The sequence below is a fragment of the Stigmatopora argus genome, chromosome 12 (assembly GCF_051989625.1).
Source record: "Stigmatopora argus isolate UIUO_Sarg chromosome 12, RoL_Sarg_1.0, whole genome shotgun sequence".
NCBI lineage: Eukaryota > Metazoa > Chordata > Actinopteri > Syngnathiformes > Syngnathidae > Stigmatopora > Stigmatopora argus.
The window spans coordinates 16,527,453-16,541,616 of NC_135398.1; the positions used below are offsets into that span (position 1 = coordinate 16,527,453).

Sequence of the window (14,164 nt, forward strand, 5' to 3'; positions counted from 1 at the left end):
GCAACAGTGAAAAATGTTCTCAAAAGAATTCAGAGACTTTTATTTTACTTTCAAAGTGATGAAGTTATTAATAAATGCACACATTTTCATGTATTTTTAAATTCTGTGTATGGCTCTCAAGGAATAATGTTTGAAAATATGAATTGTTTATGGCTCTCTTCGTCAAAAAGGTTCCAGACCCCTGCTTTAGAGTGTGAATGCCGTCTACAGTAAAAGATGTCTAATTACCGTATTTTCACGCCTATAAGGCGCGCATAAAAGTAAAAAAAGTCACAATTTTTCTCCAAAATAGACAGGGCGCCTTATAATACAGAGCGCCCTTTGTGAGCGCCGAGCGCCACCAAGCGGCGCCGAGCGGCTGGCGATAGCGCTGGCTACCGGAAGCAGCTTATTTCCGGGTTCCGGTGCGCAGTGACTGCTGGGAAATATAGTTCTTCCTCGCTACACCCACATGCTAAAAACATGTTTTAAAAAGGCAACGGAAGCAAAACTGAGTTCGGTTGTACTTTATTTAGACATTTTACAATTTACTCAAGTCATCATCACCTTCAAATCCCTCAAACTCCTCATCTTCTGTGTCAGAATTAAACAATTACCCAAACGAGCCTTCCAAATAGCAGCCCCCCTTCTCTTCGTTATCAGAGTCACTGTAATTTCCATGTGGCTCCTTAGAAATTATGCCGGCTTTGGCAAAAGCTCGAACAACCGTGCAAGCAGACAGGTTCGCCCAGGCGGCAACGATCCATTGACAAATCGTAGCGTAAGAAGCCCGGCGCTGCCTGCCACTTTTCGTGAAGCTGTGTTCGCCAGCGATCATCCACTGCTCCCATGCCGCTCGTAACTTTGATTTGAAAGCCCGGTTGATGCCGATGTCCAGCGGCTGTAATTCTTTGGTCAAGCCTCCGGCAATGACGGCAAGCTCCGAGTTATTATATATAATATATATATCAGTGGCGGGCCGTCAGGGCCTTCAAGGCCTTCTCTGCTGGCCTAGGAAATATCTGAATCATATTATATTTTGTCCATCAATACTTATTATTCCAAATGGTCTGTTATCTTCCTTTCATTGCTTTCCCCCCTGGTTGCACTGCTTCCAGATGTGTGTTTTCATATTGAAGCATTTAACCAATCACATTTCAGCCATTATTTGTTGCCAGATCAGATCTGCCTCAAAGCCTTCACAATCAGTTCTTGCGGGCTCTGCTGCATTAAACTAGACTGTTGCTTTTAACCAATCAGATTTCGAGTTGGCAACCCCACAATGATTTTTCATAGGCGTTAGCATTTTGCTGGCTGGGACATGTCATTGCTTTCACAAACTATGATTGGCTAGTAGGCGGGCCAAAGCAGTACCCAGGCAGCCGAGATCGCAAACTCCACCCACTATGGCCGACAGAAGCAGAAGCAAAAACAAATTGATTCTGTTTGCTCACAAAGCTATTTTCCAGACGGACTTTTCCAGAAAAAAATGAAGAAATATTGGCCCATCATTAAGAAAGGGCGGTCAACTCCGAAGCTAGCAAGCCTGTTACAGCCGGGAAAATGGTGTGTGGGGCACTTTCAGCGCGCTAACTTGGTTCCACAAGCAAATAGTATATTGTTGTGTTTATTTAATGCTATTTTCAAAACGGACTCTGCCGGAAATATGACAGGACAGGCTCGACTTTCATCATTAGCTTCGATGGCGATAGGAAAGAAGGAAGAAAGAAAGGAGGATGGATATTGTGTAAAAAGGATTTTTGGTGAGTAAAATTACAAATATGGCTATATTCCTAAATAATATTTAAATTGTGGGCCAAGTTCTGATATCTGAAAAGCTCCAGTGTTTGTATTTAAGCTCCAGTGTTTGTATTTAATCACAAAATGCTGGTAGGAAGTGGATTTTACCCCAGTTTAATTTTTGGCGTTTCAGCATTGACGTCCATCGCTGTCTTTTCCCGGGAAAAATCACCCCCCTGGCCTCGTTGTAATGTCTCAAAAGCTCCAGTATTTGTATTCAATCAATAATTGATGCTAGGAAGTGGATTTTACCTAATTTTAGTGCATTTTTTGTCATTTCACGTATGGACGTATCGACGTTCATCGCTGTCTTTTTACCAGGGAAATGATACTCCGGGCCCGGTTCTGATGTCTTAAAAGCTCCAGTATTTTTATTTAATCAATAAATTCTGTTTTCGGCTGGATTTTACCCCATTTTCGGGGAATGTTTGCCCGAACGCCATTGACGTTCATCGCTGTCTTTTCCCGGGAAAATCACCCCCCGGCCTGTATTTAATCATGAAATGCTGCTAGGAAGTGGATTTTACCCCATTTTTGTGCATTAATTTATTGATTATTTTTTATGTGTCGCAGCTGTAGCTGCAGTAGAGGTTTTATAGCCATAAAATAGTTTTTGAGGGTTGGATTGATACGTTGAAGGCGCTACCAGAAAATGCACCGCCCGCCACTGATATACAGACGCTCCCCTACTTACGAACATTCAACTTACGAACAACGGTACATACGAACATGTCTGCAAATTGCGTTTAAGTCCAAAAATGTTCGCAAGTCCAATTTTGTATTTCGCGCCTTTTTCGGAGTAGTACTTCTTTCCGCCGCTAATACCGACGCCTGGCGCTGTGAGAGCTCAGCTCACCCAGCATCTACCTTCTTCTTCGTTGCAATGCGGAAGTGCTTGAATGTATCTCCAGTGTGCAAAGAACCTTTTTCATTTGTATCATTAAATATCTCATGCATCCAATATTGAATATGGTTGGTAAAAAGCTAAAGGCTTCTATTGAGGGAGTTGCAAGGAAGAGGCAAGCCATTTCATTTGAAACGAGTGGCAATAATAACGAAGCTTGATGCGCGTGAGAGTGGTGATTGTTTCACGGGCATACAACTTCAATCGTTCGACCGTCAGTACCATTTATAAACAGAAAGATCGAGCAGCAGGACCCAAATATTGAACGTTGCACAAAGTTTGCAAATCAATTGAATGATGCCATACAGTGCTACCGCATCATTTATGATGAAAAAAAGAAGAAAACTGTGCAATCGTCATTAGGTCGCTTCTTTTGGCCAGTTTCTAATACATAAATCTCTCTCTCTCTCTCTACAGTACTGTACATATTCTCTCCATTTTATTAAATGTTTTTTTTTCAGTACAAACCAATGCGTGTTACTTATACAAGCCTTAAACATACAAATGCACTTATATAAACCTTCAATATACTTATATCGGCCTTAAACATAAATTATAATACAAAATATAGCACTGAATCAACTTACAAACAAATTCAACTTATGAACAATCGCTCGGAACCAATTGCGTTCGTAAGTAGGGGAGCGTCTGTATACATAGTTCACAGTCTAGCTTTGAATGCTCTGTTGACGCCAACATTTAGCGGCAGGATTTCTTTTGTAAATATAGCCGAAATGACGGCCAGCACCAAATTAGTGTGGTCGACGGCGAGCTCCGACTAATCACACTAATTTGATGCTGGCCGTCATTTCGGCTGTATTTACAAAAGAAATCCTGCCGCTAAATGTTGGCGTCAACAGAGCATTCAAAGCTAGACAGTGAACTATGTATATATATTATATATAATAACTCGGAGCTCGCCGTCATTGCCGGAGGCTTAAGAACTACAACCGCGGGACCCAGCGTTTTGGAAGACTCATTTGGGCAATTGTTAATTCGGACACAGAAAATGAGGACTTTGATGGATTTGTGGGTGATGATGACGTGAGTAAGTTGTAAAATGTCTAAATAGAGTACAACCGAACTCAGTTTTGCTTCGGTTGCCTTTTTAAAACATGTTTTTAGCGTGTGGGTGTAGCGAGGAAGAACTATATTTCCCAGCAGTCACTGCGCACCGGAACCCGGAAATAGGCTGCTTCCGGTAGCCAGCGCGAGCGGGGGACACCCTGAACCGGTGGCCAGCTGATCGCAGGGCATGAGGAGACAGAGAACAATTCACTCTCACACTCACACATAGGGGCAATTTAGAGTGTCCAATCAGCCTACCACGCATGTTTTGAGAATGTGGGAGAAAACCGGAGTACCCGGAGAAAACCCACGCAGCTCCGGGGAGAACATGCAAACCCCCCACAGGTAGACCGGCCAGGATTTGAACCCAGGATCCCAAAGCTTTGAGGCTGACGTGCTAACCAGTCAAGCCGCCGGGCTGCCATTTGATTATTCATCTGTGATTAGTAATTTTGAAAATTGTTATCAACAGTCCAAAAGTTCAAATCTGAAGGTAATATCTAGGGGTCAAAATATTTTTTTTTATACAGTGAACCTTAAAATACAATTATAGTTTTTTGTGATCACTTACAAAGATAGTGCGGGTGATTTGTAATTTCTGATCAAAAGAGATCAGACTCATATGCTCTGGTATTTTCTTCCGCAGTGCGATAATACGCATGAGCAAGAAGTTGGAACCCTCAGTTACAAGTCCTCTGAGAGCAGACATGGAATAGGAAACACTGTCCGTTGTCACTTTCTGGGTACACACAAAAACACAAAACATGTTACATTAAACAACAATTTAGACTTTGATATATTCGAATATGGTAAAGTTGGGGTTTTATGGGGATTTACCCAACCTAAACCACCCTTTAACACCAGTATCATGTCAAAATTATACCGTATAATGAAAAAATCATCAATGCTACAGAAAAACTAAATAGAACAGCACACAACTGCCATGAATACAACAATCTGATATCTGATAAAACAAAACATACACAATTTCAATAAACTGAAAGTTATATATATAAAAAAGGTTCTATGAACCCCAAATGACCGCCAGAGGCGCTGATCAAAGCACTATACAATCCCTTTGCGCAGTGCGAGTATTAATACTAACAATGTCATCTGTGACCCCAGGTTGAGCTCCAGAAAAGGTATAAGTTCCGGTGCAACCAAGTTTTGGTCCCGACAAAACCTTCTCGTGTAGGCGCGAGGAATAGAGTGATGGAACACTCTAGCGGTCATTCAGGATTTATAGAATGTAGTTAAACACGTACATTTCGTTCTATTTCATCCCAATATATGATCAAGATCAAGGTATGTTTTAACTTTAATTGGCCAAGAAGACACTAATTTACCGTATTTTCACACCTATAGGGCGGACTTAAAAGCCAAAAATTTCCCTAAAAAGATCGATGCGCCCGAACGGTCGGTGCGTTTTGTCTGTGCACTAAACTCAATTTTGGTATGGCCCTGACCGCTTGAGTGACTGGTTTTATTTCTTCCTGGCACGCTACTCTTTGCGATCAACCCAGTAGACGTTCACCCTAAAAATAGCCTCCCCGCGCATTCCAAGCATTACGGTAAATCCATTCAAAACATACCAGGGGCGTGGCAAGGCATTTGACTTCCGTGTGCTTGCAGCGCTTTTATCCCTCAAAAACATTCTCAATACTTAAAGAAACATAGCATATCAGAGGAAATGCCTGGCGTGAATGACAACACAATGCAGGTGTGAACGCTTGGAAAAAGGATTGAAGCCATGGATCGAACACAATTAAACAGCTTTGCTAATGGATTGCTAACAGATTGCTAATGGATGGCCAACTCTGACTGACAGTAGAGCCTAGCATGTTAAACGCCGAACTCTTAATAACAGAGTGTACCTTTGACCTCAATAAAGCATTATCAAACTTAGTTTTGCTCGTGCTGTCTTTAAAAAAACACGCTAGTGCCAAGCCTAACATATGCTAGCAGCTAGCATAACATACGCTAGCGGCTAGCATAACATAGGTACGCTAGCGGCTAGCATAACATACACAAGCCTAGTGTCATGCTAGCGCCTTTTTGAACGAGGCGTCCTGTTACGATCGCGCCGAGATGTCGTGGCGCGGTCGGAGGGATTAGGACCCAGTAGCCGGGAAGCAGGAGGGGACGAGGCGATTTGTGCTCGTGACAACAACTTTAATAACTCAGAAAGCCTTACAAAGCAACAAGGACTTGTGAATCGAAAACGAAACCAAACCGGAACATGGAGAACAAGTGACATCGAGGAGAATGGTAGCGTGGTTGCAGGGCCATGGAATTTACGCAAGAAATTCCGCAGGTACCTTCGCAGAGATGTAAGCAGTATCACGCAGTACGATCCGACAATGAATACCACTTCCGTGGTAATTAAATACACACATCAGGAAGTAATCATGAATCACGCGCAGCTGCTTGAACATAACGGCAAGGCAGGAGGGACAAACGAGCTGCTCCTGACACGTCCAATGTATTGACAAAAAACTGAAAATATACCCGCAAATGAGACTGTGCCCTATCACACGGTGCGTTTTATAGGTGTGAAAATATGGTAAGTTAAATCGGTGAATATTGCTGATTATGAAGGCCTTTGAGAGATTTGACTGGTACTGCAGCACATATCGCACAAAATATAAATCTGATGTTTTAGGACTCACAGCAGGTTTCAAGTAATCTTTGTGTACAGCATCTAAAACCTGATCAGTTTTTTTCTGTATCACATCAAGTTTTTTCTCCATTCTCTTACCTACCGTATTTACTCCCATATAAGCCCCATTTAGCGGACGAAAAAATGATGACTGAATCGAGCGTACGGCTTATATGCGCATAAAAACAGGACATGCACGAAACTGCAAGGTGACAATGCCATAACACCATAGCGCTATGACGCCATGACGCAAGACAATGCGGCCGATACGGTCATTTATTTAAAAATAGAGAAAAGATAAACAGCTAAAACGCTAAACAAAATTTATTTTTACGTCAATGAATGAAATTCAAGAAAAAAATGTAGCTTGCATAAAACGTGAAAATACTCACTTGTGTCCGTCACTGCTCGCTCGGGGCGCGGCCATCTTAACGAGAGCGGGGCGCCGCCAACTTACTTAGGGCGGGGCGCCGCCAGCTTACCTAGGGCACTGCCTTCTTACCTAGTTAAACGTGCTCTAACTGGCCAGACGCGAGTATCCTTGTTTTCTAAATAAAACAAAATTCCACTTTGATTTTTTTTCGTTTTATTTCTTGTTCAAAAGTGAAAACTATTGCAGTAATTAGACATTATAAGCAATGCCGGGCACAACTTAAACTGCTGGTAAGAAAATTGTAATTTCTGTTATTATAAAGCATCAGGTTCTCATCAAGATAGACTTTTATTTTTTCAAATTGAATAATTTCATATTTTGCATTTACAAAGACAGGCATATTAACTTCCTTATGATATTGACCCTAATAATGTGCTCTTTATTCATACAATATCTCAGAAATACCACGTGTGAGGATTTTTCTTAAGATTATCCCTTCAAAGTAACACATTTGTACTCCCTATTATAAGTAAGAATATGGAGGTTAAAATTGTGAATCGGGGCGGCTTATACGCAAAAACTTGCGTATATGCGAGTAAATACGGTACTTAATGTGTTAATAAATGCACAAAACAAGCCATCTCCCTTGCCAAAGTATTAAATAAACATTGCAGTCCTGTGTGATCCTTTCAAATTTCGTTGAATTTCAATCTTTGAATTTTTAAAATAAAAAACAAGCATATATGCTATGTAAAGGGTTTTTGATGTTTTAATCCTATTGGTAAAAATTGACATGTAAAAAAAGAAGATAGAATTAAAAAACAAAAAAAACTTTATTACTGTTCGTGTTGACAAAGTGACAAAGATTACAATTACCCAGCCCAAATAATAATAAAAAATGGCTGGAATGCTAGGGCAGCATTTATATTCTGAAAACATTTAGGCCACACAAAAAGCTTTGTTGCCGCTGATTTGTCTACTGTTGTACATGCATATTCAAATGTGAATATCCCATCATCTCTTATGCATATTCAGACTTTTGGTTCAATTTTGGTTGGAACTCACCTTACCAACAGTCGTAACTTTATTAATCTTCATCTCTCCATCATGTTGCACCATATGACAGCGAGTGTCCAAAATGTGATCACTCAGCTAAAATGAAATGCAAATGCACTTAAAAGGTACAAATGACATTACATTCCCTATAACACATTTGGAGACCTACTTTGACATACTCGTGGTGTTCTTCCTCCAGCACCTCAAGATCAGCAGTAAGGTAGGCTTACATGCAAAAATGAACAGAAAAAGACAATGACATTATATGAATTTGCAGTGTTCCAGAAGATCTCAAGAGCTGTAGGAGAAATTTGTTATTGTGTACTTATCATCCTTGCATTAAAAAAAGAAAAGAAAAGACTGCTTGTCGTGTCCAGAAACTTACTACCTACTTACCTACTCTGTTTATGACGATATTCACACTTCAATGATGTTAGTCCCCTGTCCATAAAACCGAAGATTGCATTTTATGCAAACAGAATGTATTAAGGTACTGGGATTTTTTTGTACAGGCAGACATGCAAGCTCATTCCTGCCCCCAAAAATATAAAAGCTTTTTTTTTCAACAACTGCAAGCAGCCTGGCGGACCGGCGGAGGAGTGGTTAGCTCGCCGGCCTCAGAGTTCTAGGGTCCTGGGTTCAAATCCGAGCCGTTCTACCTCCGGGTCGTTTCCTCTGGGTACTCCGGTTTCCTCCCAAATTCCAAAGAGATGCATGGTAGGCTGTTTGACACTCAAAATTGCCATTACGTATGATTGTGAGCGCGAATGGATGTCTGTCTCCTCGTGCCCTGCGATCGTCTGGCCACTGATTCAGGTTAGGTTCATCCAATTGTAGGTTTATCCTTAGGTTTTTCCAATTGAGCTTTCAATAAAAAAGGCATCTGTAGTCACATCACATTTAATTCTTGCAAGAAGAGAATACATCCGGACCGCTCGGCCGACCAAGATTATTCTAAAGAGCGGCATTATGTCCTGCCCATTTAAGGCTTCAAATCAAAACAATTACAAGGTTATCGATTCCATTTGCGTAAGCAAGAAACAAAACAATTCTATAATCAAGCAAACCTAGCGTCATACTAGCGTCACAAATTAAAACAATATGCTTGATAGCCATCCGCTGACCCAACAACAATTTAAGCGTCCTTCACAGATCTTCATTGCGAACTCGCATCTGGGGAAAAGGTTGAGGTGTATCTTCCAGTACTCAGTCCTCGGAGCAAGGACTCGGTGTATTGTTTTATGTCTTTGCGAACTTGTATCTCTCGCTGGACCCAGCTGTCCTGGAGAGCGACCTTGGCGTAAGCGTTTGTCTTCGTTGAAAGCGATCAACACATATAACTATATTGTTTAATATAGTTACACATTTAGGATGAGCATTACTATTCCTAATAAGCATATATATTGATTAATATAGTAAGCATGTATATTATAAGGCTTTATATTCATTGCAAACACATTTATAATAATGATTACTCCAACATTCCCCCCTATATTATAAATTTGCACATGATCCCCTTAATAAAACTTCCTTTCAGCTTTATTCCATTAATTCCAAATGAACATATAGTAACATCCCAGAATGAACCCAACAGTATCCCACGCCTTGTCCCCAAAAGTCAGCTGGGATAGGTTCTAGCACCCCTTGCGACCCTTGTGAGGATAAAATGGACCAGCAAATTAATGAAAAAATAAGAGTGCAAGCAGCCTATCTACAGTGCGACATCGGTTCTTGACCACAATGCGTTCCAGAAGGCTGTTCGAGAAGTGATTTGTTCGAAATCTGAATCGATTTTTCTCATTACGAATCGAATTCTCATTACGAATCGAATTCTCATTACGAATCGAATTCTCATTACGAATCGAATTCTCATTACGAATCGAATTCTCATTACGAATCGAATTCTCATTACGAATCGAATTCTCATTACGAATCGAATTCTCATTACGAATCGAATTCTCATTACGAATCGAATTCTCATTACGAATCGAATTCTCATTACGAATCGAATTCTCATTACGAATCGAATTCTCATTACGAATCGAATTCTCATTACGAATCAAATTCTCATTACGAATCGAATTCTCATTACGAATCGAATTCTCATTACGAATCGAATTCTCATTACGAATCGAATTCTCATTACGAATCGAATTCTCATTACGAATCGAATTCTCATTACGAATCGAATTCTCATTACGAATCGAATTCTCATTACGAATCGAATTCTCATTACGAATCGAATTCTCATTACGAATCGAATTCTCATTACGAATCGAATTCTCATTACGAATCGAATTCTCATTACGAATCGAATTCTCATTACGAATCGAATTCTCATTACGAATCGAATTCTCATTACGAATCGAATTCTCATTACGAATCGAATTCTCATTACGAATCGAATTCTCATTACGAATCGAATTCTCATTACGAATCGAATTCTCATTACGAATCGAATTCTCATTACGAATCGAATTCTCATTACGAATCGAATTCTCATTACGAATCGAATTCTCATTACGAATCGAATTCTCATTACGAATCGAATTCTCATTACGAATCGAATTCTCATTACGAATCGAATTCTCATTACGAATCGAATTCTCATTACGAATCGAATTCTCATTACGAATCGAATTCTCATTACGAATCGAATTCTCATTACGAATCGAATTCTCATTACGAATCGAATTCTCATTACGAATCGAATTCTCATTACGAATCGAATTCTCATTACGAATCGAATTCTCATTACGAATCAAATTCTCATTACGAATCAAATTCTCATTACGAATCGAATTCTCATTACGAATCGAATTCTCATTACGAATCGAATTCTCATTACGAATCGAATTCTCATAACGAATCGAATTCTCATTACGAATCGAATTCTCATTACGAATCGAATTCTCATTACGAATCGAATTCTCATTACGAATCGAATTCTCATTACGAATCGAATCAAATCTGATCTAATCAAATTTAAATCCTTTATTGTCATTATACTGAAGGAATATAACAGTTTTTTGGGCTTGCAGGAGTTCGTTGGACGTTGCTACATTCTTTCTATGAGTGGGAGATTGTAAAGTGCTGAGCGTATGAACAAGGCAGGATGTGGGGGGGGTGCAAGAGTGGACTGTTTGCAGGTGCCGAGACGAGATAAGACAGAGGCAGTTGGAGGCGGGAAGACTACAACTGGGCGGAACCCGCGAGGAGATTCTTCAGGAAATAAAGACCAATGAGCAAGCTAGAGTTAACTGCATTTTACACATAGCCAATAGTATAATGCCAGGATGCCTTTGTTGTTGTGTCATTTGCATATTGTGTAGTATAACTAAGTTCCTGGGCAACCCAGAAAAAAGAACTACGACGACTGGTGGCAACAGAGACGCTTAAAGATGGACTGAGAGGGACCTGAACCACAGGCTTATGTATTAGATTTGTGTGTTAGAAATAAATCCACCCGTGTGTGAAAATGTCGGCTTCCTGGTACCTTTCTATTGCAGAACGAGCGCGCAAATTGTTGGATGAGTGGCAGTTGGGTAAGGTTACAAATTGGAGTCAGATTACTAACTTAACTTTAATATAATTATAGAGATAATTCCCCAACAATTCTGGTGATCCCCGACTGTGATGCAAGATTGAGGTAGAAGAGCCACAAGAATCTGGGATTCGGGTCTGGGACCCACGTCCACACCAGGTGTCGACCTGATAAAGGAGCCACACGTTCCGACCGTCTTTCCTCTTGGGTGCACAGTGAAACAAGGTAAGCAGATTCCTTTTCAAATTCTGCACATTGACAACGCTAAATTATAAGAGGAAGGAGGACCGGAACGTCTTAAAAGTGTAAGGGTGGACAGTAGGGTATAAAATCTGGGATTTACCTACGTAGAGTAGTCCATTAGTGGCTTAAAAGTGTAAGTGTGGACATTAGTAGGGTATAAAATCTGGGATTTACCTACTAAGAGTAGTTCCATTAGTAGGGTATAAAATCTGGGATTTACCTACGTAGAGTAATGTGGAACTACTCGTGGTTCGATACGGTTTAAAATCTGGGATTTACGTATCAGTGTGGAAGCGGTGTGTGTGAAAACTAAAATTAAAACTAAAATTGTTCTGCGTAAAAAAGGGGTTGGGACACGCACGGGTGGATTTCAAGAAAGGAGATGATAAGAAGTTTGATAGTGGTTTCAGGTTCCTTTCAGGTTGTATCAGCAGATGAATGGAATGCAGAATGGAGATCGGAGAGTTGGTGTGTGTGTGCGTGCGTGCGTTTTAAGAGGATGTGTGTGTATGTGCGAATGCGTAATGTGGGGGTTGCCTTTGTCTGCCGCGATGGGTTGAGAGGCATGGTTTCTGTCCCAATTTGAAGGATGTGGAAGGTTTGATGAAGGATGTGGAAGGCTTGATGAAGGTTTGATGAACATAGAAAGGGAATTGTGAATAGAAAAGATTTTGGTAAGCATGAAGAAAAGAGTTTTGTAAGTGAATAGAAAGGATTTTTGTAAGTGAGCTGAAGGAGAATGGAATTAATTGATGAGTTTGTACGGAGATGTAGAAGCACAGGTTTTTAAAGACAAGCTAAAATTAGACGTGAGTTGGATAAACAATTTTGTACGTTGAAAGGAAATTTACATTGTACGGGTCAAAAGCGTTTGTCCGTAGCATTGAGAAAAAAGAAAAAAAAGTGAAATGAGAGAATGAGTGGTTGGGGGCGTGGCCTAGTGCAGGGAGAGGAGGTACCTTTCCCCTTTGCCCTCAGGGAGGAGGCGTGATATATGATCCTTCTTAGAGATGTGGCACCAAATAACCCCCCCCCCTCTGGTGAGGGTAGAAAGTTCATGGCGGGGGAGGCTTTTGGCCTGGATCAGTGGACAGAGCTGCGCGCTTGACATGAGACATCAGGTACGAATGATTGGAGCAGCTATTGTCGAGGGTCTTCCAGAACCTATGTAAAAATTCTAAACAGGAAAAGATAGAGCAATCCGTCCAGATGTTCCAAGCTATGGTGGGGCCCGAGGTGGTCGGTTACATGATGGCTACTGTGGTCATGGGCGTTGTTTTCTCTGGTGGCCGGGGAAGAGGGTACTCAGGACAAGGCCAACAAGGCAAGGCAACTGTTTTATATGTGGCGGTATTGGACACGGGGCACATGATTGTCCCAGTCAACAGCAGCAACCGCAACAACCGTTCCCACGGCAACCCAAGCACAGCAGTATGGCCCATTACAGCAACAGCGGCCTACGCGCGGAGGAGGACGAGGCACTGGCGGACCATGGCGGCCCACAGCAGCCGGCCCAGTCACCTGGACAATATTATCAGGGCGGAGATGATTATTACGGTCCATAAGAGCCTCCACACTCTGAATAGAGGTGCACGAGAGGCTCCTATGAATTTGATGGGAAGAGACTTGTTGATGTCTATTGGAGCTACCATCTTATGTGGACTGGATGGCCTCACAGTGACTTTACCAAATGGTGCAAGGATTCCGTGTTCACAACCAATACGAACATGTGGACAGTGGTGGACAATCTATAGGTCACGTCTTGAGCCTGAAACTCCGGCCACTGGGGGACTGTTGTCTGTATATCACGGTGGAAATCATTCATTGACTCACTCCGGCCTTACCATCCACCTATGGATGATTTTCATTGTACGTTGTTTTACTGTTTTCAGAAGGTTCTTGGAACACCCTGGCAGTTGAAAGAATGCTTTGGCTCTGTCTCCGGGTCATGAGGCTCGCCGGCTCGGTCCGGTGGTCACGACCAGCACCCCGTCACAGATGCGGACGCCCCTCACCCAAAGCTAACAAAAAGAGGGGGGTCGCCCATAACTGCTTTTTATCACCTAGAGCCAGGGGAGAAAGAGAGCCCCCACCAGCCCAGCCCAAGGCCCCCTCCCTCTGCGCAAACAGGGAGAGATAGAGAGATGTAGAGAGAGAGATAGTTGACAGTATTGGGATATATTAGTGACAAATTATGGGTCCTCTACTAGACACTGAAATTTATAATTAGGAAATGGCTAAGCAGAAGGTTAGTTTCTCTAAATTTTAATTGTGGTAAGAAGGAGCTACAAAAATGTCTCTTATTTTAAATAAACACAAGCTTGGAGCAGAATAGCAATTCAACAAGTGCAATTTAGCTATTTTAGCAAAAAGAGAGTGATTTGCGATTTAGACTTAAGTATTAGGCATCATCCAAATTATTAATCATATCAAACATGAAGACAATGCAGAAATGGCATTGATCCAAATTATTAGGTAAAATGTAGCTGGCAAGTTTAGATAAAATAATTAATTTAGGATAGGCATGATTTCTCTGCG

General features: G+C 41.3%; 1 protein-coding gene across 4 annotated transcripts in view; it reads right to left on the reverse strand.

Moving 5' to 3' along the window:
• The window catches only part of catip (ciliogenesis associated TTC17 interacting protein), a 56,656-nt gene that overhangs the window by 26,504 nt on the left and 15,988 nt on the right, over positions 1-14,164 (reverse strand). For all 4 annotated transcript variants that reach the window (XM_077614869.1, XM_077614870.1, XM_077614867.1 and 1 more), the window contains 3 exons: positions 8,009-8,064; positions 7,849-7,935; positions 4,323-4,490 (listed from right to left, as the gene is read on the reverse strand). In XM_077614869.1, the coding sequence (XP_077470995.1) occupies positions 4,323-4,490; positions 7,849-7,935; positions 8,009-8,064 (311 nt within the window). The remainder of the gene's footprint in view (positions 1-4,322; positions 4,491-7,848; positions 7,936-8,008; positions 8,065-14,164) is intronic.